Here is a 27,627-nt window from a genome sequence, read left to right as displayed (position 1 = left end):
ACCAGAAAGGCACTGCAAAATCTTACAAACAGTTAACAATTAAAGATAAAAAGATAATCTATAGGAGCTCTTTGTAAAAATATATACTGTAGCAGTCTTCTGTGTTGTATTGTGAAATTTCAAGTAAGCCCTAATTATTTTAAATAACGGTGGAATAGCAACTTCTAAGATGTTTCCTAAACGCTGTCGGCAACAATAACGGTTTGAATGAATAATGACAACCTCAACACTGTAGGATACTGTGCACAGAATCACAGAGGAAGTTTTCAATGACTGGCGTCGATCAAGTCTTGGCATAGGAAGGAAGCTGAATCAATCTGGGATCGATCTCTTTGTGAACTTAACATCCTTGTCATTTAGCGAGCTCTGAAAAGCGCCAGTGTAATTAATAATTCTCTGCCGCAAACTAGTGCGGTATTTTAGCTTGCGCAAACGTTGTTGTCATTTTATCCCGCTACGAGGGTTAGCATTATATTTTTCGTTCCCCACATAAGAAGACGAAATGCTTTAGTTTGCAACACGCAACTTTAAAATCGATCTCACTGATATCTATGCTTTGCTTTTCGACATACAAAAACATGGGATCTTGTTGTTATATCAATAACCTTACTGAAACACAGGATGTACCTTATGTTTCTTTTACAACACAACTATATCTTCAATGGGGTGCTAAATGACTTGTTGACAGTTTCTGCTACCTTGCAGACCTAAATCACGGTTCTCTCACGAAAAGTAATTAAGTGTGCGCGAATCATTTATTGTAATAATAATAAACTTAAAGTTTTCATGGTGGAAAAACATATACTGTACTCATACATAGAATTACTGAATTGGATAAATTTTGACGCGATTCTCTATATGGAAAATTCTTGCATGGTATAAATAACGCCTTTAGTAGGAGCGCACGCATGTCCTGGCGAATACAACACAAAATAAACACCACAATAGTGCATTGTTTTCTGATTACAAGCTTAAATTGAAACCGAATGTGCTTACAATTAATGACCCTTGTATATACGAGTAAAGACACGGCAGACTACGAAACACGAAAATAAGCGATACTTGCAAATATAACTGGTTGCGCAAATTGAAATGGTTGAGGTAGCGCGAAACGAAAGCAGAAATCGTTACACACTGCTTTCATATCTCAACATACGGAAAAAGTCGGAGAGCAAAACGATAGCCAGGAGACATGTTAGGCTAAAAATTACAGATTTGAGGTACAGCGGTGATAAGTTAAGAAAGGTCCGGTTTTGGTGTAGGAAGAAACATTGTTGTGACACAATGGAAGATGCAGAAGCATTCTGGAAAATATCAAAGGAAATTATTATTCGGATATAAATTACAACGATGCGTAGGAGGACCCACATGCTTGTTGGAAATAGAAACACGATTATATTCATTGACTTTGAAGAAATTAATTCATGTGAACGTCAGCTTTTAATATTTGCATCAGACTTCAGAAAAACGGAATACAAGAAAATATTGAAGGTTTGATTCTGGATTCACGGTGTAGTTTTATAGTGAAGAAGTTTTGTTATACAAGAATTGACCCATACAAGTATACACGTAAAGACTGAAGAGCGAACATAAACATGGTATTCCTCAACATAACCAACAAGTAACTAAATTAAAAAGGCGACACTTTCAGTCTTGCTATGCAGACCTGCAAGATAGGCGTTGCACTTACTGCAAAAGCGCAAGTAAAAACAGTCCAGCGAAGGCAAACTTTGTAGGGCACGGGAAAGCCCCTAAAGTAATGCCAGCCGATTTCAAATGTAGCAAGTCCAACCTCAGGAACCAATTAATGCACTTTCGACAAGTAGCATCGGCTAAAATTCACAGATTGTCCACGCTGTAATTATTTTGCACATGTAGCGATAATTAAGTCTATGAGGGACACACACACACATATCTACACAAACTTATACAGATTAAACACACAGACAAACAGTCGTCAAATCATTAATCAAGCACACCCTGAGTTGCGGTATCTAACCCGCAAGCCGTGGTTAAGTCAACTAATTAAGACAAAAGCGAATAATTTGATGTGAAGAAATTTAAATTTACGCACACAGTATTATAGGCGATTGAAGAACGGGCGAACATAGGCTCGACATGCCCCGATGGCCAGGCACGTATCTAATATACACAAAATGAGCGTACGATTTGGCATTAGCGAAGCATCATCCCGTTTGCCTATCTCATACGCATAACGGCTATACGGTTTCGAACGAAAGTACGTAAAAAGAGCGAGAAGACGCGGGTGTTTAACGACAATAGGTCCCTGAAATGTGGAAATAAAATGAAGGGAAAACAAAGCACAGTACCGAACAAATGATTGTTCTCATTATCTGAGCGTCGGCGCATCAATTCTTTAAATAGGACGCTACAAAACAAAGGCTTATCACGTATTCTTTGGTCGAAATTTTTAGTACAAAAGTCTGCCGGTCGGGTTAACTCTTAGAATGCACATTGATGTCGGTGAATGCCAACAACGTACGAGATATGGCGAGGTAGACACTTTAAGCCACAATGAAGTAAGGTAATGCTGCCAGGCTAAAAAACGATAATAATCGTCAAAAACGCTGAAAAATGCGGAGCCGAAATAAGTTTCAAGAAAAACCAATCATACGCATATCTTGGAATAAGCCTGTCTAAGTTGACGGCAAACTTGGAAAGTGTCAGTCGTCAGTGCAATGTTATAAACTTGAAAAATGCAAATCAGATCATTGCATTGAGAATGCCAAGCAGTCGGGCTCACGACGAATCACCGGCGCTGTCCCTACTACTCCTTCCATGACTCGATCGGGGCGACGCAGAAGCCGGATGCTGTCCACTAGATGATGCTGTTGAGGAAGTCGACGGCGGACCGACCGACCCGGCGTTATGATGTAGATTCTGGGTTGAATGTCTATGAGTTGTCAGATCGAGCATCGACGCAGCGGCCGCCATTTTGTCGTCTTCCCTCATTTCAGGGTGACGCCGATCTCGGGTCAGCGGGGACGAAGTGGGTGAAGGTGGGTCTGAACTGATCCCATTTGCTGGTTGTCTGGCAGCCATTGCAAGTTGCATGGATTGCGCCTTCTGAAGCTTGCATGTGTGCAAAATCGCCTAAAATAAACAAAAAAAGTTTGCTATGTACTTGCAATGGAGTGCGGTTATGGCAGCACGTTCAGCGTTAAAAAGAATCCAAACACACAGACCTTAAACAACAGCGGAAGTTTTGATATATCTATATTGAGCATTTTCCCAGCAACATAACGTATATCGGGTAAGCAGAGCATAAGGTCGCGAAAACGGGAAGCGCCGGACGCGGTGGGCGACGCGTTATGACGGCCGGCATTGCGATCCATCGCTCGATGCTCAGTGTAGCGTTGGCAAGCATACCAGTAGCGCTTGTTGATCTCTTCCACTTTATCAACCTCCTGCAGGCCTTTGATGTCTAAAAATATAAGCAGAAGATGAAAAAATGCTGCGAAATCGCCACGTTCAGTTGAACAAATACAGAACTATCTTCTAGTATAGTATAAACTTAATAACAACAGTCGCGGTTCTGGGTAAAGACTGCATGTTAGGTTGTGAACCAACACGGTCCAGGTCGTTTCCGACAAATACTAGAATCGTGAAAAGCGCAAACGTGAGGCTTCGATTTCAACGCAGTGCCGTTTTCTTGCAAACAAATGAACATTTCCAACGAAGAGCTTCTCAAAAATTGCCTTACACGCGAACATCAGATATAGACATGCTGCCGAGGTGATAACGCTTAAGACAAAGTTTACTACTAAGTGGAATTAGCGCATTACGAGACAGTCGTGCTTAATTAAACCGATCTGGATATCCTACACGTTTTGGTCGAGTTCCAGTCTTTCTTTTGCAATACATTCAGAAAGTAGACTAGATCGCAAGCAAATATAACAGTGGGATGTCTGTAGCGGCCAAGGAATTATGTCTCTGATAAACCCATTTCATGACGCACGTTCTTCAGAGTCCTTAAATGTTGTAGAATGTGCGTGACAGTTTTTGTGCGATATCGCATCGGGGCCACCAAAACAATCTCTGACTCAAGCGTTCACTTCCGCGAAGTTAAGCGGAAACTGCGAGATGGCAACTAAACACCACACAAACGGTATGATCATGCATATCGTGCTGGCATGTGTGGAAAACAAACGATTTCAATAGCTCGTTTAGTTTACGTTAGTGACGTTGACGGCAGTTAACCAGTTAACTTTTGTTTTGATGACTTGTTGCAAGCGCACCGGTAGCCGATTGCACATATCACGCGCGTCACACACTCTGGCATACATGGCACTTTTCCAGAAAACAAACACGCAAGAGGTTCTCGACAGGCAGACATGGTGTAAGTTTGCAGCGCACGAAAAATTGTGAATGGGCCCACTTCCGGGACTTACCTTGATTCAGAAAGTTGATCACTTTCATAATCACGTATTCCTCCTTGTCAATTTTCAACGTTGAAAATTTTTGATATAAATATGTAACGCGCTCCAATATGTCCATTTCGTAATCTGTAAATCTGCAAATAAGCGCAAAATTAAATTTATTACGCGAAATATAAAATCAAACGTTTAACACAACATTAATTAAATAAACGAAATATACTGTCCAAAAGCATATACTGTAACATCAATCAAAATTTGCACGGCACACTTTTCCCGACACAAGGGCAAACTAATTCTTTAGATCTTTTTTGAGCAATTAACTAAAAGCCGTTTTTGATGCAGTGCACTTTCTAATGTATCACAGCTAACTCATAAAGAGTTAATGCTAACTCATACGTGTATAATGACTCTCAAATCATTCGATTCGGTTTTCGATGTGCATACATTTATTCCATTGTTGAAATATTTGGCAATATTTTGGTAATATTTGGTGCAAAGTACTTCAGGTGAGCGCCTAGGTTTCGCTGTGTAATTTGTGTATTCCAACATAGTTATGGCACCAAGGAGGCTTTCGGATGCTTAGACGTATTGCACAGAACTTAAATCGAAACTCAAACACATTGAAAGGTAGAATTATTGTTTAAGAAGGCAAAAGTATAGCGTTCAGTACAGCGGGTCCCACACAATACTCGGAAGTGCTGAATACATGAAAGTTCTTGGTTTTTTATGTGCCTTTGTGTAACCTTGGTGCTACCCCGAAGTAACATTTATCAAATGCTAACAGTCGTTACGTCAAGAAGTTTTGAAGACAATAAACGTTTTAGCAATAGCCACGCATGTCCGGTTCAAGAGGTGAAAGAAAAAAACGTGTGACCCGTATGCTGTCAAATGCGTATTTGCCATGTGTGACTCAGTTTATGAAGACTTGGCCAGGCCAATAAATGTCTTATCATGAAGGGCCTTCAGTTCCGGTGACGCATACAGGTCGTCTTAGAAAGTTTTCCGAGAAAAAGTAATTTTTGTCTGCTTTACTAAACAGATGTGTAGCGCACTCCCCATGCCATCGTGACAATGCAGTTCTTTTTAGGAACCATCTTTAGTCACGCGGAGTCTTGCAAAATTTCTGTGTATTCTTTTTAAAAACCCTCAACACGGAAGCGATTAAGTCAACGCCTTATTTTAATAATTGTGCAAGAACAAAACTAGTATTGACGGATAAAGTGCGGATTATCCCTACGTCAAAGGTACTCTGCGGTCATGATGAAATAACCAGGAAGTAAGCTACTTTTGCAAAACTCGCATGACGGTATGGCATTTCAAAAACACAATAGGTTTTGTGACATAAAACCGATTCCGGTAAAAATGAATTCCGTTTTTATATGTTTGTAGTCAAAACAATTTGTAGAATAATATACCTGGACAGCTCTTCGCTCTCTGGTAGATACTTGGTCGTGATATCGGCAAGGTCGCCAAAGAGTTGATCTTCATGAACACAGAGCGCAGCAAGCAATATAATTTCAGCCCAAGTTGTACTCAGAAGGGTTGTATGATCTGACAAAGAAAAAATTCATTTGGCCGCGTAAGTCGAATACCACCGATGGTCACGTGGCCGTGCTCACGGATACGCATCATCGACAAGTTACGTTTTGTAAATGCATGGTTTAATATCAAAAAGATCGTTAAAACGATTCAAATGACAAATGATGAAAGTGAACTTAATATCCTGGATAATTAAACGGTTTTTTATCCAATGTAGATTGCGTTATTCCCCGTTACATTAATTTTGATGGATCAAGGAAACAACAGTAGTAGCATCAATCAATCATTTAACCGAAGGAAATAACCTCGCTTCCAAGCATTAAAAAGACCTGATAAATGAATTTGTTGTAATAGGCCACTGCCTACGCTAGTTGCGCCACTTGCTATGCGCGAATGCAACAGCATTGACGTTTAGCCAGGCCAGGCACCGGTTCTAGCGCACAAACCCAATACCTTTTATTGAGATGCTGTCAAAAAATGGCAACTTTTTGATCCAGACTATCTGACGGTACAACATTTCATCAGCAACTTTGCATAGGATTGCGAAGAGTTGGTCCTGCACAAAATGAAATATAACTTTTACACAACAAATGCTTTCAGTAAGTATACCGCAACAGGCATATGAAGCATGAGTGTTACAAATTACAATATGTTGCAAATTTAGGAATAAAAACCGTAATTCGGACCTTCGATATAGTTTGTTCCTTTGGTGCATATTCTGGTCCAATGTGAGACAATGTGTTCGTATCTTCAGCGAGGACGAGTTGTTCCACTAAAGATGCACTGCTTAGTTCGAAACCTGATTCTGGCGAACGGTCGCTGTTAATGCATTCAAATGAAAGATGCGTCAAATATTTGACGGGAAATCAACTGATTACGACTACTTTATTGACACTAAGCATGGAATTTCAGCCTTAGTTATACGTGTATTGTACTGTCCGCTGTAAGATAGGGTGTGTAGGCAGAAGACCAGTTCAAGCCAAGTTGCACATGAACATACTTCTAGGAACTGACACACCGGATAAGGCGTATCCTCTCTATCCAGAAGCGATCAAAACACTGCCAGCAAGCCCACACCATATGGGACAGACAGCCAATTGCAGGGACACCAACAGTAATGTTATTTCTAAGTTTCAACTTTCGGCCTTTCTGCCGTGTTCATAGTTTTAAATTCATTGCCCTAGCACTATTGTCACTTACATGTTTGGCTGATTTTGTGACAATTGCTGGTACTGGTTCAATTGAGGTAGATAAGCAGCTGCTGCTATTCCTGGGTAATATGGTGTGTTCCTAAACAGAGGCAAAATAAGCCTTGGAGAACCCCAGTAAAAACTGAACACAGTACACAACATATTTCAAACTAGCCATTATGAAGCATAAAGCAAGTTTTGGGAATACGATATTTTGTTCTACCTGAGGGAAACGCCTTGAAACTGTGGCATGAACTGCGACTGGGAGCTGGAACCGGCAAGGATGGAACCGGTACCCATCGACACCGCATTGGAGACCGGGATACCACGAAGTCCATTCATCATAGGCGGTGAGCTGGAGTTTGGAGTGAGCAAAGCCGTCGAATCCCTCACGTTTGCAGTTGGCGAAAGAAAAGGAAGATACCCGGTGTTGGAGGTGGGAAGATGAGAGTAGGCATTGTTCGATTGTTCGGGTTGATGCTGATTTTCGCGTTGCATTTCCTCCCGGGCTGCTTCTTCCTCAAAGTCTTTGCCAGACAAAATGCGCTCAATCTCCTCATCGGAAATCTGCAAAAACGTGCGATGCACGGTTAAAAGGTACCAAAAAAGCTGACAGATTAATTTCTTGATTCAACAAAGAACTCCATTCACAAAAGCATGCCATGCAAAATCGGAAAGGACTTTCGCTTGGAACTGCAAAGTCAGCTGGAATCGTGGGCTTCCGCGTAAACAGAAAAAAAAATTCACTAAAGTTTGGTGAAACAATGAAAAGTAGTTGAATTGTTTCAACCCAACTAATCGCTTGTTTAAACCGATAGAATATATAGAATAGAGAAATCGTGTGATCACAAGTGAACTAAGTAAAGTCATGACTGCAATGGTTTTATGGGTGTAGATAATGGTTTAATATCTAGTTTAAATTTTGCACCAAAAATCGTGTCTTGAGTAGCTACTATTAATACTGTAACAGTATAAAAAGTTACATAACATGCCTGCACTGGCCCGATGCTTTTGTTTCTTCCACCCGGCATGCCGTCTTCCCTGATCGCTGAAAAATAAATGATTATGTTTACGATCAACGGCCAGGATACGCAGAAATATTACAAAACACATGGTACTAAGAAGAGAACAGGATGTCTTGCAACGTCACCTTTCCGGTTCATGCCCATTTGCAAACATTTGAGCAAACGGCAAAACTGGCAACGATTTCTCTGTTTTCTTGACATAACGCAGTTTTTGCTTCGGGTGCACCGGTAGACCCGTTTGTTGCATATACTTCGTTTAAAGAAGCCCTTGCAACCTTCGCATGATATGATGCCATAGTGTAAGCCGGTAGCACGATCGCCACATATTAAACAACTCTTCACCTCCTTCCCGTCATCTATAAAGAAAAACAAACATTTTCTTAGTAAACATGTTGTCGAGGGTCCATTTTAGCGTCATTTAACGTGAAATAGATACATTGCGAACGTCATTATCCGTAGTCATAAACAACAATGCGCAATAATGATACATAGGACGATGTCATGACAATGTACATTGCACATCATTTTAAAACTGTTAGAAATCGCCTCCAACATTAACAACATCACACATTTAAGTGAATCTGCGCTAGTTGCACATTTAAGGCATGATGACGCATGACTTAATCACTTTGTGTGCAAATGAAACATCATCATTGTCGCCTCGGTGATAGGTGGGATGCAAAACACCAAAAAGCAAGTGGTGTGGGGACAATATGGAAGCAGAGCTATATTGACCGCACACTTAAGATCATCATAGCGCAATGTATGCCTTAGTTTAGGTTTATTTTTGTGCAATGAGGAGCGGCGTAACGTATTGCGTATCTTCAAATGACGTGGAAACAAGACCCTGTCAGTTAATGACAACAGGAGAATTATTTTATATCTTTGTCCTTTGGCAAACGAATACATTGTCTCAGCCGAGTTGTATCAAGCGATTCAACTATTCATTTCCGACTGGGATAGCCAATAGCGCGGGTAACGTATAACCCAAACGATTTTGTTACCAGGAATATCCAAAAGCCATTGAATTAAATTACGACGAAACACAAGATTGTCTGCTTTTAAAAATATAATACAAGAAATAGCCTACAGATAACGTTAAATTCGTGTCCAACCCAGCATCCTATGTCATCTTGGCAAATACCTGAGTTTTGTTCGGTTAAAAACCGTTAAAACCCTAGGATGAACAAAGTAAAAATGAAACAAACAAAACACGACACAAATCTGTTATGAAGACCGCTTGCCAAAATAACAAAGCAAAACAACTCATGGGAGCCTGCGAACGGAAATGACGTTGAAGAAACAATTTGGCAAGCAGCAGTTTGCATTTTTGAACGTGGCGGTGTTGCGCAACAAAAGTACAGCTGCCAAAATTAATGTATTTCATATTGCGTCAGAGCGAATATAAGTGATTAAAATTGCACCAATTTTGAAAACGGCCGTCCGTGATATGACAAAATGTCATGTGAAGAGCATTATGTGTCTGAGAGCGTTGGGGTGGTCCAGACATCAGATCAATGTGACGTAAAAACGTTCGCTGTGTAAGAGTGTGGGTTAAACATGACTTGCACGCAATCGCCATATTTGCTCCGATGCGTTATTGCAACGACCCAAATTATGTTAATCGTCGACCCATGTCCTTAAAAAAGTTTTCTTAAATCATGGATATAACCTCGAACAGCATGGAAAATATAGATGACACCTGAAATTTCGTAAAATTTGAAACGAAAAACCCTTCCTTCTAAAACGATCTTACCTTTCTTTTCATTTTCATTTTGATTTTCAATTGACCTGCCGATGGGGGATTTGGGAGATGGAATACCATTGGACTGCGGACGAAAACCGTATGAGGCACCGTAGCCACTACGAACAGGACTTATGCCTAAGCTACCAGGCATAAAAGGATGGAGGCCATATGCGTGCGAACTGTGGAAACCGGACGCCATCAACGGTTCATCGGAAGGCTTTATCATCTTGTTGAGAAAAGATCGCTGTGGATGAGGAACAAGAGAGAGGCCACTGATGCCCTCCATGCGATGACTACTCAAATCCAAACTCATCTCAATGCAATTTTCTTGCAAGTGCAAAGTCAGATGTGCTAAAATTTTGAAAACTTCCCTATACTGAGTAAAAATATATGAGATTAGCCAAGAGAACAATGAAACTTTCTTCACAATAATATCTCATCTGATTCTTTAAAAAAAAAATCTGTTACCAAGCCGACTTTTCACCTCACTCTAACTTTACTATACTCACTATATCGCAGGGAGAGAGAGACGATAAATTCGCAATTTACTTTTTAAAATTAACTCACTAAACATCTGCTGCCAAATACACTAAATCAACGTTCTTTCCGCAATTCTGTTATCAATCGAGCGCCACCACAATTGCTATCTTATTAAGAGCAACAGGTTTGTCATCAATTAATTATCACCCGGTTGTGTTAGGTTGTTAGATATACGCGCCCTGCGTGACAGTGTGCGTGCGTCTTCAGCAAAATCTGGAAGCGGAATATCAAACCGAGAACCATGCATTCTGTGCTTCCTGTACGCGCTCGCCTTTTTTGCGGTCTTATGAAATTAAACTGCCATGCCCACGCTGAGTTAAAAATAAAGCTGCATTAAGTTCGTGAGCCACTTTTCTCAATGGGAAGACCTTACTTTTTCTTTTTTGACAGCCAGGTGGAACCGGGGAAGGGGTGTTAACTATATTGTTTTAGTCCAACCAGGCTCTTATGGCTTCAATCGCTGCCTTAACACTTGGCTATGTGTGTTTTATTATTTTAAGGGTTCGTGTTTAGACGATCAAGTTATTTTTTTGGTTCTACAAACGATGACACTTATTCACAAGCCAGTGTCACCTGCGCGACATACTACCATGTTAACTGTTTGTGTACAACTAGAAACCGAACCTGTATGCAGTTTGGTTTAACTAGGACACCACCACAGGTAATAACGCAACGGCCATTAATCGTTCAACTGCAAATAGCCCACACTTTTCACGATTTGCACAATGTCACCACACTCGGTTATGCACCCTTCGGTAACTATCTCACGCTGCTTTTAGAAATTTATTGTTTAACTATTACCCAAGTTAGGTGTTGCAGTTCCTAATGCGAACTAACAATGACAATCGTTTTGCAACAAATTGATAAAAAAACTAAGCCATCCGATACAGAAAAAACTTTTTCAAAAGTTCTGACATATGCCGTGACACATTGTAAATATCCTATTATAGATGTGAAGTTAAAACGATTGCTCAAGTAAAACAGACAGATGGACTTCTACGAAACGACTGACAAATACAGTGTAGAACTATTATTATCTGATAATTAGTGTCATCTTCCAACAATGACTGTGCTTTGGTGCAAACGACATCAACAAAGACACACGCGATTGATAGACAAAAGCAACGAGCGATATTAAATGAAATCTGGTAATTATTCAAAATCATTACGACGACCAGATAAATAACCTGCGGCTAGACTGTACATTTTAGATGGTTATGAAGCGAAAATAAAATGATTAAGAAAACAAGACAATAAACAAGGTCGTGCCGAATCCTATCAAAACACTGGCAACAATTTCATTCCGTAAATGGGTCGGTGCTACCATGATGTACTACACCTTACACCTTCACTACGTTATCTACCCCACGCAAATACCCAGCGAATTGCTTAATATCGGTTCTGACGGTACAAGCTGTTATCGCGTTAATGAAAAATCGGATGCGTAATTAAAACGGAAGAGCATTCTGCGCTGTAGAATGAGTCACGACTGCAAAGGCATAACAAACGCATTTCTTCGAAGAAAACGAATAACGCCTAAATGGAAACGTAAGGGGCAGTTTCAGTATAACTTACACGACAAGTAACTCTGTTAACAAAATTATAACTATCATGATAACGATATAATATCTGACTGGTAGAAGCAAGGTTAGATGACGTTTCCTTCTTATATTACCTTGCAATGGCGGCTCCACCTAGAATAAATTTGTATCAACACATAGTGCTGCGAAGGACAAAACAGGAATGGAAAGTCATTCTACAACCTATCACAAGACCAGTGCCAATAAATCGCGCATTTTTTGAAAGCCGGTCGTCCCCGATTCGTTGATGTGGATAAGCAAGAGCGTTGAAATTGAAATTATGACCGAGGTCAACGATGATGATAAACACAGACGTTCGAAACTGGGTCGATCATTTCTTAATACACTAGAACTAATTTCGTTATGATGATGGTTACAAGAATTATTATAGATATAATATATCGGCCGAATTCGTGTTTACCCCAATGACCCTTGTTACTGAGCTGAATGACTGAAACTTTTTAAAAAGTGGTATATCCCAATTTTCAGTTAGATTGTTTTCCAAATACGTAAAAAGGGACGGGCAAAAGCCACATAAAAACGAATATACCGTGAGGCGTCTTCACACGAATACACGGTGACAAGAAAACGAAAGGCAATCAGGGTGGCATAAGATTTTCGTGAACAATTGACCAGTTATAGCATGAAACTGATTGACGTACAGTTTAGCGCATGAATACACTTTGTGACATTCCTTTACGCTCTTAAACGGTAAGTAAATATTCTATTTCCACTAAACATTCAATAAATGTTTCAAATGACATTTAGCAACTTGCCGCAGACGTATTATGCAACGTGCATTACTTTTCCCAGAAAATCTATGAGACTGCGACACGACCTTAATTCATCAAATTTTCTTTTTTCACTGCACCCCTAGCACGGGGATTAAGTCCAATAATTATTTATAGCTATACACCAGACAAAACTTTCTTTGCAAAGTCACCATAAATCAAACCTATACAGAACTGAAATTTACGCAAACCTTCAAGGAAACAAACTAGATAGCATATCACGAAACAGTTTCGGGCATTCTTCGAACGATTTGTAATTACAGTATATCATGCACAAGTTATGTCATGTAGTAATTTCTAGTGTGAAATTCAAAAATTACTTGAATAAAAAGGTTTAGCAGTTCTTTATATGAGCCACGCTATTTTGGTTCAGCTTATACACAATTAATTTATTAACAAAGAACGATACGTAAGTATCAAAAACAAGCTGACACCATAAATAGCCGGGTCTTCCATATAAATTTTAGGTAATCTGAGAACATAAAACAAGTGGTAGCGTCCAAAATATCTGTTACGAGACCATTATAAGTTGCAAAGATAATAACCGTAATACATGTTCTAATCCAGGAGCACATTTCAATGTCTAAAAATGATTATATTACCTCACGTAATGCGATTCGCCAATAATTGCCTGCAGCTCTTGCAATAGAAATTTATTTTTTATTTCCATTAAATCTACTGCGATGTTAAGATAATAGCAGAACCAAAAACATTATTCGACTCGACCGTCCAAACTCAGCTTTATTTTAAGCTGTGTGAAGCAAGCGAATTGGTTAGGAGAAAGGCAATAGAGCAAATTATTAGGTTATTAAACATTATATTAAAGCAAGAGCTGGGTTAGGATTACGACACATTTGGGTAAATAACAACTTTATTACAGTTACTAAGAACTGGAAAATGTCTTCTTTGTAATGTAGTGATAATCGTGGTATTATGACAAGCAACAACAAGTAACCTGAACGAGTTACAGAAAGACTTAACAAGATGTATCTCTCCGATTGGTCCCTTTCAATTCTTTTTGAAATTGCAACTTACCCTGGTCGGGCAACCGGATAATATAAAACCAATACCAATTTGCATAAACAACGAATTATACAATCAAATGGCCTTAAGACAAGTTTATTCCAACACTGCATGCTGGGGCTTGTGCGCCAAGAATCTACTTCAACAACGAAGGCATTGCATGTAGGCTATCCACAAGAATCGCAATGACCGACTTTCTCTTGATAGATCTTATTTGTGTACTGCCATGTGATTTGTGAATGTAAGTGCACTGGCTTAGCAGACATGCTAAATGGTAAATGATATATTTCTTTAGGTAGGATAGGCGAGTAAAACATTTTTCACGAACACAATTATAAAAATTTGAATAAGAAAATAATACACGTTGGTTTCAAGTCAGGCTACGTAATATACACTATAATTTGTAACTGTCACAAAAGCCGAAGCGCAAATCTAGAGCAAAATTGGTAAAAACGAAAATAGTGTATGACCCGCTATAAAATAAACCCGTTTGAACCGGAACCTAGTTACAACCGGATTAATACACAGAAGAACGAAGGTGACACGTGTCGATCGGTAAACGGTACTAGTCATAATTTTCGTGACAAAATGACTGACCAACGTGACTCAACTCCGGACACGATGCTATGACAAAATGGCTACCAATATAGCAGGTAATGTTATGAAGAAAATATACATTCCGGTTGACCAGCTTTCTCATAAAACATAAACATTGTTGCGAACCGTGTCTATTAACACTTTCCCTTCGCTTCACAGAACATACAGTGATGTTTTTTTTTCCGTTTTAACTAAAACTGTTTAATAAAAAGTTTAACAAAAGTTTTTCTTTAGTACATAAGTTAACGTTCGACATTTTGTGTTGCAACATCTTATCTTTCTCATAGTCAGTGCTGATTCGGCTTTAAACAAGGTTACAGTTCAAAGCGCAAAATAATACAAGACACCAAAACCCTTCACTGGTACCACGCTAACACCCTCAAGCGGAAGACAGAATAGATGAATACGCCGGCAGATGTCGCTCCACTACACACACTAGTAATTTATCTCGATTTATAAATGAGTTGAGGTTCAACAATGCAGGCATGAGATCTCATTCAAATTATCCTCAGCATTTCATATGACCTAATGCACTTAACACGTTAGTGCAACAACAGCAAAAAAAAACAAGCGTAAACGGCCCACCCAGAATCGATGCAAACATAATACGTCCGTCTGACAAGGTTTGCTGCGGTGGCAACCCTACGAAAGAGTCTATCCTATTGCAAGGCAAGAAAGGTGGTCAGCTTATCACTACAAAATGTCGGTTAGTATCGATTTATTTGGACTGAGTCAGCCAAGTTTCTCGTAAGCTGGGACGAACAGGGTTGTTTACGAGCATACCAGGGCCAATGACAAGTACTCTTTGTCGACAAAAAACACAGTCTTACAAACACTATTGTGAGTAATGGTTGCTGTCTTTTATTCAGCGTTTATATTCATAAGACCAACAGAGCAACATAATGACCCTGATGTTGTCATCTTCACTTGATGTATTAGGGCGCAGTCAAGCACACGAAAACAACACAAAAGGTTTTGCAAATTTAACTGCCATGATGAAGCGCTTTAGGTTTTTGAAACTGATCCCAAGTCCGACGGTATGTCTCTGTGAGTTAAAATGACGACTTTGTATGAGAACCTACACGAAACTTTCACGTTGCGTTAGTCCAGTCGTGACGCCATGAAACACGTCATCACGTTATCAGTGGGTACGTTTGACGTACGTCATAACGTTAAGCACGGACAGTGGGCTTTAGAAATCGCCAGTTGGCGGGGTCGACGGGAATATTGGGAAACCAAACAACCGTTAAACGAGTGACACACTTTCTGAGAGCATTTTGCCGCCTTTGTTTTCTTTTTGTAGCAATCCTGGCGGCGTCAACATCGAACCCAAATGAACTCTGGTGACCAGGGAAATGGAATGATCGTGAAATCGTCTAACGTTGTGTCTACTACTAAATTTATGCTAGCATTGAATGCCCGATAACCGTCGAAGAGCGTTATCTGACCTTTTCCGCCTCGTTCAACTAAGGAAATCCCATGCATTCATTTTTGTCTTAATTTATACTATTTGAAAAGAAATAGAACCCGATTTACACAATTCTTGGTCACGGATATAGATAAATTTTTAATTTGCTACCTGGAAGAATTTTAAGGTGTCTTTACATATATAAAATATTTCCACAAAAAATGTTGGAAAATCTCCTTCATTAAAGTCTACGCCTTGTATCACTTTCGCTTTCAAACCGACAATAGAAGAGTGTGAATAACGGAAGGTTTGAGATTTGAGTAATTTGCGACGGTCAATGTACAGATACTAAAGAAATAGTCGACCTGTACTTAATAGATAAACCAAGAAACCTTTAACTGAAACGCTTCCTAATAAACAAGGATTCAGTAATCGTATCCTAAGTTCAAAGAAAACTGATGTCATCTCAAACCATTTACACAACAACTTGCTGATTAAATCCATTAACAAATTGAGAGCGTTTTCAATATTTAAATTCAAGATGATGTCACAAATTTTACACTAAGGAAACCAGAATTTAGAACAAAATTGTATATGGGAGCATAGCGCAAAACAGTCACTCGTTCTTGCACTATAGTATACGAACAGCGCATATTTTTTCATTCAGTCAATATTCCGCTCCCGATTACTGGACATTTTTTCGGCTGGTAGAAAAATACCATAAGCCACTTGACCGAGAGTTTCGCCAGATTCTTCTAAAAAATGTACAGTACTACCGGCCGTTTCCTACTATCCAACTACTACATATTGCCCTACAGTATCTGAACATAATGTATATACATTGCCCGTGACGCAGAACGCATGCTGTACATGGTGCTCAAGCGTATTTTAGTAAAAAGAATCCCAGAGCGTATTATTAATTGCAGATGGGTACATGTTCGGCCATGCTTTAGTGAAGAGCTGTACTAAACTATCATCAACCCCACGTCAGTACGAAATGACAGGTAAAAATCATTACTCAACTAAACTCCAACAAAATGTGCAAGTGAGGAAGGGTGTTCAAAGGCCATGCAGTCAAGATTAATTGTTAACTTTTGCAACCGGTTTTTAAATGAAAGTGGTATCGAAGGTATGATCCCCAGGACCGTGACCTGTTACTACAAGAACTCCAGAAACATCAAAGAAAGCTAACCAGCGAATATTTTTGCTCCGGTTGTAAGTGGGTCATCCCATGTCATGCATAACAGCGTTGGATGAGTAGGGTCGGGAATATTTAGGCGTCCAGTCCGCGATGAATAACCAGAAAAGAATCCGCCACGATCAGGCGACTTGGTTGCGTTGTCATGCGTGTTTGAAAGCGATTATGAAATATTTCGTGGAGCGGAAGTGCTCATTATATGCCGAAAATCAACAGAACAAGGTAAAGCAGTTTATCAAATCCAAGTCAAATAATACTGTGAATGTTTAAGCAATCTGAGGTTGATACGCTGCCAGTCAGTGTTTTAAAACGTATTTCTAGGGATCGGCTCTTAGATTTTTCCAACGGTATACAAAATTTCATATGATTATTTTTACTCATCGCAGATAGCATAATTGCTGTCTCTATGCAGCCAACAAAGCCAAGCTTAAAAAAATCTGCTGCCATTATACAACAAGTTAAGCGCTTTTATTTATGTGATTTCTCTATGAGTCCAGGTTATGTTGATGAATCAGCGAAAACTAAATATAAGCGCTCATTACAACAGTTCATGGGGTAAGTGCGTGGGTAGCTACAAACTGGCATTCATGACACCATATTATTGAGCTACAACATACGTACAGTACGTTCTATTACAAGACAGCTAAATAACAATAAAGATAACCAATCACCAATGAAATTGCAATCCCACCTTGATAAATTTTTGTTTCCGCGCCATGGTAAGGCAAAGCTGCTCTCGATCCAAATATAAACATACTTTTCAACAAGCCGCTTTATACATTTGACATAGTAATATGCACTTAGCTTATAGCTGTTGTGTAACCTTAATGTGCAAACAAACACGAAGGTAATATTAAATGCGCGTAGCAAACCATGAACTTTGTCAATACCTCTCCAAACACCACAATCGGTACACTGAAGACAACAACAAACATGTTACTGGCTAACACGAGCTTGACCACCAAATACCTTGTCAGTTTAAATTCAATATCTTAGACAAAACAATCTATTCCAACCATTCTCTAATATCGAGCGTAGGTGTGAAATCACCGCCACGTGGTCCATGACATCTCAAACTGCATACTATTAACGCTAATATATTGCGCAGTAAAATTTGTAAAGCCCGGAAAACATATCACTAGCCTCACGATTAAAGAGAATATAAAAACATAACTACACATCAGATTCATTATGAATCTAAGCTGTCCACTTGAAATAAGAGCAATCGTTATGGTACCATTTAAAGTTCAACGAACGTTGTAACGCACTTAGCTCAAAAACAACGCCATGGCCGTTCAACAAACCTACCATCCACCAAAGCGTTGCCTCGTGACTGAATGAGCTTTTGCGAGCGCGCAGGTGTCGCAAAAAGTAAAAGATAAACGCAGTCGTTTTTATCATGAGTCCATTGGTCATTCATAGGCTCGCTCAACCACACAGGCCAAACACGCGATGAGTATTGACCTTGACGTGTTTTTTAAACATGGAACCAAGACGCAAAGAGAAGGGGAAGAGAAAAAAAGCTGGGTCACAAGTAGGGAGCGAAAATAGTCGTTAGGCGCGCTTAATGATGAGCGGGGGTCGATCAGTGATACACGTCATTATGATTCACACAAGAAAAACATGTGGAACGGGGAAAGCGCAAAGATAAAGGACACAAAAATGATTTAACTCATACAGTAATCGGTATGAAGCCTTGAGCAAGACACTGGACATTAAGTGGTTTTATACACATTTTACGTTATACTACAACTGACGCAGTCCAAAAATTACAGCAAAAGCTTCATTAGAATTTCGTACAAAGACAAGTAATTCGCAAAAATTGTTGACAAAGCAATTAATTTCTTTTTGTTTTAGACGTTTTTCATTGCCAAGTTCAAACAAAGCGTTTCGGTAAATATTTCAACATCAGGAGCGCGTATGAAACCCCAAGTCAAAACAAAATTCATTAAGAAGTAATCGCAAAACTCCAAATGGTATTTCGAAAAGGAAGTTTGACGGGGGTCAACGATTCTTACGAAACACACCGTGCTACGGTCAGACAAGGAAACAAAGCTGCTAGTCAGCTAAGTACACAACCGATCCGGTGTATGTTTTAAAACGAACAAAAAGTAATGAAGTCTGCTGATTGGAAATCTTGACCACAGAAAATACTATACAATGACAGGTTAACAACTTAACGGGCGGTTGCTTGCAGCACTGTAAAGTAAAATAAAAAACTTGAAGAAATTAAACAAGTTGTTCGCTGTTCTAGGCAGCAAACGAACATCCGCCCATAAGCGCAAACAACATGCCTTGAGAGGTCAGATTACAACAAACGGACCATACCGCATAATATTCAGCCCTTACGCGAAGTGGACAGCGCACATATTTATCGAGGCAAACGTCGTCCGGCACTATTCAACCACGTCATTCAATACCAGGGTTATGCCGCGAGAAAAACAAGGTGGCTTGTTTTTTATGAAAAGCGAAGGTCCAGCATTTTCTGGAAAGCTTTCACGTGATCTCATTTGAACAAGCGGCCAATCGAAATCTATGAAAACAAGGTGGGAGCCGTTGACACGGACGAAGGTTGCTCTCAGCATACATAATGCCTCTTAAACGTATTGCGCACATAGCAATGGCATGACCCGCACTTCACATTGTTGTTTAGGACTATTAGGGCCGTTTTGACTCAATTTGAATCATATTTCAAGTACACCACAATGAAGAGCTCCTTGATCTGGGGGGCGATTAACGTCTTTTATCTCCACCATTTACCGACCTGGCGTTGAAAATGGCTTATAATCAACTACAGAAGAACAACCTGGTTTCACCGGATTTGACCAGGTCGGTATTATGTTGGTCAGCCAATTACACTGTTCCCGTAAACCCTGTGGTACTCTAGTTCACTAAAAACCGAATAAACTCTGACTAACATTTGGAGCATTGAGTAATAAACACTCTGTCCACAAAAGCTCTCGAAAGGCGGCACCTGCGGTTAAAAAAATTTCCAAAATAACAGACTCGGTTAATGTGCAGCCTCCATCGGCCCTGTCTCATGCTTGTAGATCGGGAACAACGTGACCTGCCAATGACATGTCCCGTCCTATCTGGGAAAGCTTACTGGAAGCATTTATTTTGATTTACTTGATGTGTATTGTGCTTGCGAGGTGCTCTTTATCTTAAATGTGTAGACTGGTGTCCCTTACAGTGTTCGATCTATAAGCGCATAGGATGGGTATTGTGTGACCCCGCATTGAAATTGAGTTTTGGAAAATCCACCATATTAGGTTACAAGCTTTTGATAATAAGATAGGGGAAGGAGGGCGTTTGAAAGCCTCTTTCAAAAAAGTCGTTGATGTTTGAGATAAACGTTGCTAATGAAAGAAAAAGCGACCTTGTGAGCCATTAGCAATCTTGAGATTTCAAAAAATATCTTTGAAGTTATTGCTCAATCGAATAAGGCGGTTTGTTCCCATCGGTAAGACATTAGTTCAAACATTTGTTCTTAATTTTTTAGCTTGACAAAATGGCCGCATCAAATAACACTCACAAAAAAGGAACGGTTTAGTGAAATTTCACACTTTAAGGAAACAATATGAACATGATACACGACATAAGAAGCTGCGTTTACCACAACGGTAAATGAATGAACAGGAACGTGAACAACAATTTATAGATTCGAAACTGACACTTGGCACTAATTAGAGTGTTAGACCATCATCTACCCTTGAAATAACAACCATTCAACAACGACCAAACCATTCAAACAAAACTCCAGCTCAATGAAGTTCAACTCGGTCGGTTTACCGTCAAAGACAACAATCCTGTCGCTGTACTGTAGGCATTTTGGCTGATTAGTACTTGAGTTGAGTGCATTGCTTCTCAATATATAATACTTGATGTCGTTTCAGAACGTCAAGTGTGGATGTTAACGTCATTAGGAAACTGCATATTTGCACGAGTCATCCTGAACATCTGAACGAAACATCAGTCATAAAATTCTTTCTAACCCATAAAACTCTTCCATTTTTGTAAGGCTCCTCATCCAGTGAGGGTCAGCGCACCTGTACTTCATGTAAGCCTGCCAATAAGCTGCATCATCTTTCTGTTACTCATGGCTGCATTGCTATGGAGTATTCCCTGTTTGTTAACGCTGGGACTTACGGCGTAGCCATGTAGGTCAAATGTTTATGCGACGTTTTTAAACGAGTTTTACATCAGCGCATTTTTGACCGCTTTTGACACTGGACGACGTCTTCCGTCACGTAAACGATAATCCACGCTGCAGTAACAGCCCTTGGGACGAACGAAGTGCGACCGTTCAATTGATTTCAACGATGCCTGTTGCGACCGCTTCGCCTGCGACACTGACCAAAGCTGACCCAGATTTAACGCGTTATGTTTCCACGGTGTGGCAAACACGATTATAACGACGATAAATAGGAAACTAAATGACGAAGAACGGGTGGCGCGCAAGAACAAATCCTAATAATTCCACGAGTGATTCGATTTGTGATTCCCTTGTTGGCGCATGAAAATGGCCAGTTAAGGGAGTCTACCAGCGACTGTGCAGCGAAGGGGAAAACAAACTCAGACGACCCTGGCGTAATTGCCAATAAAGTTCAACATCTAGAGACAGCGCGCTTCCTCCAGAGTCCACCCGTCAAAATCGTTTTAGCTTGCTGAAGTTTTTCAACGTCCAAATCAAGAAAAGAGCATTAAATAACGACAAGAAATGTTCAAAAAGCAAAAATTGTTCGATAAGGTCAACGCATCGTCAGTAATGCGAGTCTTGTCCTTCTAGTGTAGCCAAACTTTCGCATCGACTTAGCGAGTTTTTCTTTTTGCGGAAGACCGATAAAAGTGTGTGATAAAAATTGTTTACAATTTAAAAAATTACTCTTGGTATATACATAATTGATAAATAGAAAATAATGCTTATTTCTCATATTCTCGTTCCAGGAAAAGTAGTGTAAAAACAAGTAGTCAGACATTAAAAGTGACGTGGACTTTGAATAGCGCTGCCTTTGTCAATCGCGACCTAGATTTGGTACTTCAGCCGACTTCTCTTTAACACACTACAATGACGTTAAAGCTGATACGGCTGGGTTAACTGGGTACGAGTTAGGCCCAGAAATGGGACATACGCTTCGCCATGTGACCGGTCCACATGTGCTCTTTCCAAGAAACAAAGACAAATGAATGGTCACCGCATTTTGAGTCGATCTAAAACATGACAAAATGCCCCTCCAAAGAGAATAAAGGAAGCAAACAATTGCTCATCAATTCGTGTATCCTGAGTCGATGTTCCTGCCTGGCATAACGACCAGTATGACCAAGAAGTCAAACATTGTTAAACGTGGCTTCAATTTCAAAGAAGCATTCAAACAATTCCGCATGTTTATTACCTATTGCGCAAAGCAGATTAGAAATTACCAAATATTTTTTAATGACCGAACAAGAACGTAGGAAATTTATAATCTTGTAGCACCACTACGCGTTGCCTAGAAAGGGAATAATTTCATAATGGATTCCACGGCAACAACCCAAAGGAAATTTGTCTTGTATGCCTTTGTATACGAAATTGCACACTTGTTGAGCTGTTGCATGTAACAGGGTACAATTAATGAACACACCCACCTAAGGAAAGTATGTGTGGTGTGGGTTTTTATTTTCAATTACCTCAACAATCTCTGGTTTACGCAAATCAAACAATGAACCTGGATCTTAGCAATGACAAAGGAGGTTAAACAAACATGACTGGTCAAAAACCAAAAACATTGGCAAACAATATAATGGCACATAAATAAACCAACACCAGAATAGTCCCTCCACATGAAACTCATGGCTAAAAAACTAAGAGTCGTTAAAATTCTGCCAGTTTTGGATGATTCTGAGAGTCTGGGTATTAGTATCAGGTATTAGTATCAGTATAATTCGTTTATTCAATTGAATAAATTGCCAACATTTTTCGATGTATTTCTTATTATACTGTATACAGAGTTTGGACTAGTCCAACACTGGGTTTAAGTGAGGTATCCACTAATAAATATCATGTTTATGTAAGGATAAAAATATATCCATTTTATACATGTTGCTATACAAAATGCGAAAAAGGCAACCACTTTTGAGAGTTGCTGCAGTAATAGACTTTCTATATAAATTCTGAAATAACTAAAATTTTCAAACTAAATTAGTGAGTAGGTATTATCATCAAACTTTGAAGATGAAACAACAGGAAACTATGGTTAAAGTGTAACTAGATAAAGACTGTTGGTATAAAGCAGCGTCAAGCCTCTCCTCATTATTCATTTAAAACATCAAGGGTACACACTTGCCCATGTGGGTTAATCATTAATAGAAATAGAATTGGCCAGCAAGGTGTTTGTGTTTTAATGCCCTTTTGTAGTATCTTTTCATTGTTCTTCAGAGCTTTTTTTTAACATATTCCTAAAGTAAGCAAACCTAATAGCAACCAGTGGTAGATGATGGCCAATAAAGCAAACATACGAAGCAACTCTGTGCATTAACTCAATTAGTAATTCATTCCAATTCTATAACCATGGGTCGCTTGGGTGATGCTGCTAGAGTGCTGGGTTGCGCCTAGACAGCACGCTTTTGGTCATAAGCAACAGTAGCTGATTTAGTATCTTATTGTATTGGATTGCAAAATACTTCGGTCATGAAACACTCCCTTTGGACCTCAGCCATGATTGTTTTTTAGTACATACCAGCTATTGCTACTCTATATATAATTCAGTATTAAGCAAATCCCATGTAAAGAAAAATATTGCTATTAGTACTATACCCGTAAAAATGTTGTTGTTGTTTACTTCCAAAGCATTTTGAGGGGTTGAAATGTCACCAGCATTAGCAGACAAAATATTCATGTGAACTGCTTGACGTTGCCAGTTTGCAATAGCTGTAAAATAGTCAAAAATTGTATTAACCTAGAAGTATATATACTGAAGTACAGAATAAATACCTAAACAATTGACTAAATCTTATAGTGATGCATATAATGATATCACCTTCTAAAGTCTAAACAAACATATTTCAGATAATAGAAGGGAGAGTAAAAATACTTTTTCATTTCGATGGTGTAGTTTGGTTTTGAACATTTGAATATTTATTGATCACACTTAAACCATTCAATGGTATACTTAATTGCATGTATAACTACAAAGCAAAAGCAACTGCCAATGTCATTGAGGTTAATAACGGTTATTGGATATCCATTTCTATTGCTGATGTAGAATAAATGCTAAGTTGTGGATTACACCATGTCAGGTAATATCACTAAACATAATCATAAAAAATTTCATTGGGCTTTACATTGTGGAAGGGTTATTCTGCAATTATAATCTATACACAAATTAACATGAAAAACAACAAATGAAAATGCATAAAAAATGAAAAACATATTAAAATCATCTTCTCATAATGCCATTGAAAGAGTCTGTCAGTAAAAATAAGGTGATTACAAAAAAACAGAAATTTAATGTCTAACGTAGAGTCAGTGGGGGGGAATATGGAACAACGCAGCATTTACTTTTTTATGCTTAGATATAAAATCAGCAAGTGCAAATGTTACAGGTAAAAAGACAGCCCCTAACACATAAATTAGAATAAAATGTGTATATGAAGTTCACAGGGAAATATCCTAATTTCTTCGCAGTGAACCATTATATACCCGAGGCCTAACAAACGGGGTAATTAATTTTTGGACAATATTGATGTAATTATTGAACAACATTGTAGGGTTAACAACATACGTAAATTCCGTGGCTTGCGGTGAGACGTTTTTCTGTGAAGAGCTTCATTTTTGTGTAAATGATATTCGCATGATGACCTGCCTATGATGCTGGGGATCGGCCCTTTCTGGGAAGTCCTGATGCCACGAAGTTTTACAGCTTAACTGGTTTATTTTAACGGCGGGCACCAGCATATCACAACATGAGTTATGCCACATAAGTGTGAAGCACATACAATCGTATTGAGGAATCATTGCGGAGCTTAATTTTTATAAAAATCTTGCATTCTGAAATAAAAGATTCCGATGCCATACCAACTAAATTATTTTGTGCATCTATATTTTATGTTTTTTATTGCCAAGACCATTCAGTTTTGTGATGTAATTCTTAACTATGTTCCAAATATTCTGGTACAAAAATGTAAAATATCTTTGACTTTATATGGTGTCTTTTTGTTCTGCTGATAAATAAACTTGGATTGTTGAGTTAAACATAGAGCATAGAAAGTGGAATTGATTTTATCAAATGTTTTACAGGTTTTGATGAGACATTTTTCAGCAAACATTAATGGCATATTTACACTTGATCGAATGAAAAAATATTCATTTTATCTTACCACTTTTCAGAATTATAACACTAGGGGTTAGGGTCATAACCACCACTCCAAATCTTGCTGTAAACTACATATTTTATTCTCCATTGTCCCCAAATAGCAAAAACCCTAATTACCCCAAATAGCAAAAACATTGGACAGCTTTATTTAGTTATAACTAAAGACTTGCAACGAGATTTACTACAAACTTACAAGACTTAATACAACGCATAAATGTGTTGGAGTTGGTTTCATGCTTTGGACATATGCAGAAATATAAGACAAAAAAATGGTAAAAGATATTACAACAATGGCATTAGTGGTACTGTCAACGACTACAAAAGTCAGGGTTTGCAATCTTACAACTCACAGTGCTTTAAAAGAAACTTGTGTTGAACTTGTTACCTCACACTTGTAAATGTCTAACAATTACATTCACCAACTGTTTTGCACGTCTTTCCATATTTCTTACATAAACCCACCAAAGCAATGTTCTTCAAATGTCTTTGCGTTCAAATAAATACAAAAATATTTATAACAAGTCCGTAAAAAACATCTAGAAGACTAGGTAAGTTTATAAATGTATCGTTTACATTTAATAAACATGCAAAATGGGGCCAGAAAAAAATTAGCTAAAGCTATCAACAATATAATGCTCAATTACATAGTAAGGTGACCCCCAAAAAACAGAATTAATAAACATTTATTAAATCCTACAAAGGTTTTGTCCATTGTCCAATGTCAATGTCTGTGTTTGTGTCCAAACATTGTCAAATGTTTCAGTTATTGTGGATGTATTGCATGTAAGTCATGTTCTTTTTAATATATGCTCCAAATACCCATCCTGGTGTAGAATGCACACTTGCAAATGTCACAAAAAATTGTCTAACACATTCCTCTTCATATGGAAATTCAATTTTTGCTGTGAATATTGTCTTCTGTTCTGTAATGGCTAAAGGGTTTTTCTGGTAACATTATCCTTGAGACAAAAATCAAAATCCCACAGACAAAAATCTAGGGGCTAAAGTCTGGTGAATGTGGTTACAAGACAAGTTACCACTCAATGTTGGGTATAACTGGAATGATGTAGAGGGATACAATGAGATGAACAGTGGTTCCAGCAAGACAGTCTTGGCCACTCCCAACACATGACTGTCTAGCCCAGTGGCTCTCTACCTTTCATTGTTCGTGGCCCCATTACAATGACCCTCAAAATCCATGGACCCCTGCTCATCAACAAAGAATGTAGATTGTTGAACACTCTTTACTTCACTACTGTGTATGCAGTAACCTTTGCGCCATTAGTTTCGCACAGCAAGCACAAAAAGTTAAGAAACTTGTGTCTCATTTTGCCTCGTCTTCCCCTACTACTACACTATAGCTCACTAGTGAGGCATCTGCTTGTGGCCCCCATAGAACGCCCTCATGACATCCCAAGGGAGTCAATGGGTAGAGAAACCCTGCCCTGGTCTGACTAAGATAACAAATTCAAGAAAGACTGATTAGCAGAAGAAATGTGTTTTGAGTCATTGATAATTTTGGCATTCAATGCCGCAGATATATTTCAAAAAGAACATGAGTTTTATATGATACGTCTAAATAACTTGAAGTTTGGAAAATGATCATAAACATGTACTGAAGTTTAAGCACGGTAATTTTGTAAGTTTTAATATAATTTTTATGGGACTTTATTTTATGGGGGTCACCCTGTGTCAACTTAAGCATTAACAAGCAAGTACAAAATATGATAAAGTAAATTATAGTCAAAATACCTTTGTCTCTTAATAACTCTATCACTTACTGGACATATCTATTGCACTACCATCTGGTAGGTTATATCTGGGATTAAAGACGGCCATGTCCATGTTCCAAACGGAGGTAGGGAAATATATTCTGATAACTTGGTTGAGGTCAATATACTTTTCTTGAGGTAGACAGTCAAATGTATAGATGAAATTGTCAGATACTTCACATAACTCTGGATTTACAGAGCTAAGGCAATGGCAATTTAAATTTAGTTATAAATACAAAAGGTTTTGCAGTCTTATATCTGTATATATACAATATTAAGATATAACGTATATGTAACTAATTCAATTAAATTCAGGCAAAAACTGGTTTCATATTTTACACAGTTATTCACCAACAAACTTCTAGAACAAACAAGACAAATGGATTTTATTGTATAACCATATCCACACTTATTCTGTCATTCAAACAAATACAGATCAAATAACCAGCAGGTTAATTTAGTTAAA

At 38.7% G+C, this 27,627-nt stretch overlaps 1 protein-coding gene across 3 annotated transcripts; it reads right to left on the bottom strand.

The window, feature by feature from the left end:
* Positions 1–736: 736 nt before the first annotated feature.
* LOC143450801 (nuclear receptor subfamily 6 group A member 1-like) lies at positions 737–27,415 on the bottom strand. Of its 3 annotated transcripts, XM_076951505.1 has the most exons (12): positions 27,171–27,415; positions 23,832–23,945; positions 8,280–8,510; positions 8,122–8,177; positions 7,353–7,696; positions 7,140–7,229; positions 6,626–6,758; positions 6,393–6,495; positions 5,816–5,951; positions 4,413–4,534; positions 3,207–3,445; positions 737–3,114 (listed from the first exon to the last, which is right to left on the bottom strand). In XM_076951505.1, exons 1-12 carry the CDS (start codon positions 27,232–27,234, stop codon positions 2,761–2,763), a joined length of 1,986 nt encoding a protein of 661 aa, XP_076807620.1. In that variant the 5' UTR covers positions 27,235–27,415; the 3' UTR covers positions 737–2,760. The 3 variants fall into 3 exon arrangements, with proteins under 3 accessions (XP_076807620.1, XP_076807621.1, XP_076807619.1); XM_076951506.1 differs by lacking the exons at positions 23,832–23,945; positions 27,171–27,415 and adding an exon at positions 17,730–17,878; XM_076951504.1 differs by lacking the exons at positions 23,832–23,945; positions 27,171–27,415 and adding an exon at positions 9,911–10,302.
* Positions 27,416–27,627: the final 212 nt, after the last annotated feature.

This window comes from Clavelina lepadiformis, chromosome 3, assembly GCF_947623445.1.
Source record: "Clavelina lepadiformis chromosome 3, kaClaLepa1.1, whole genome shotgun sequence".
NCBI classification, from domain to species: domain Eukaryota; kingdom Metazoa; phylum Chordata; class Ascidiacea; order Aplousobranchia; family Clavelinidae; genus Clavelina; species Clavelina lepadiformis.
This window is presented reverse-complemented; position numbering and strand designations above follow the sequence as displayed.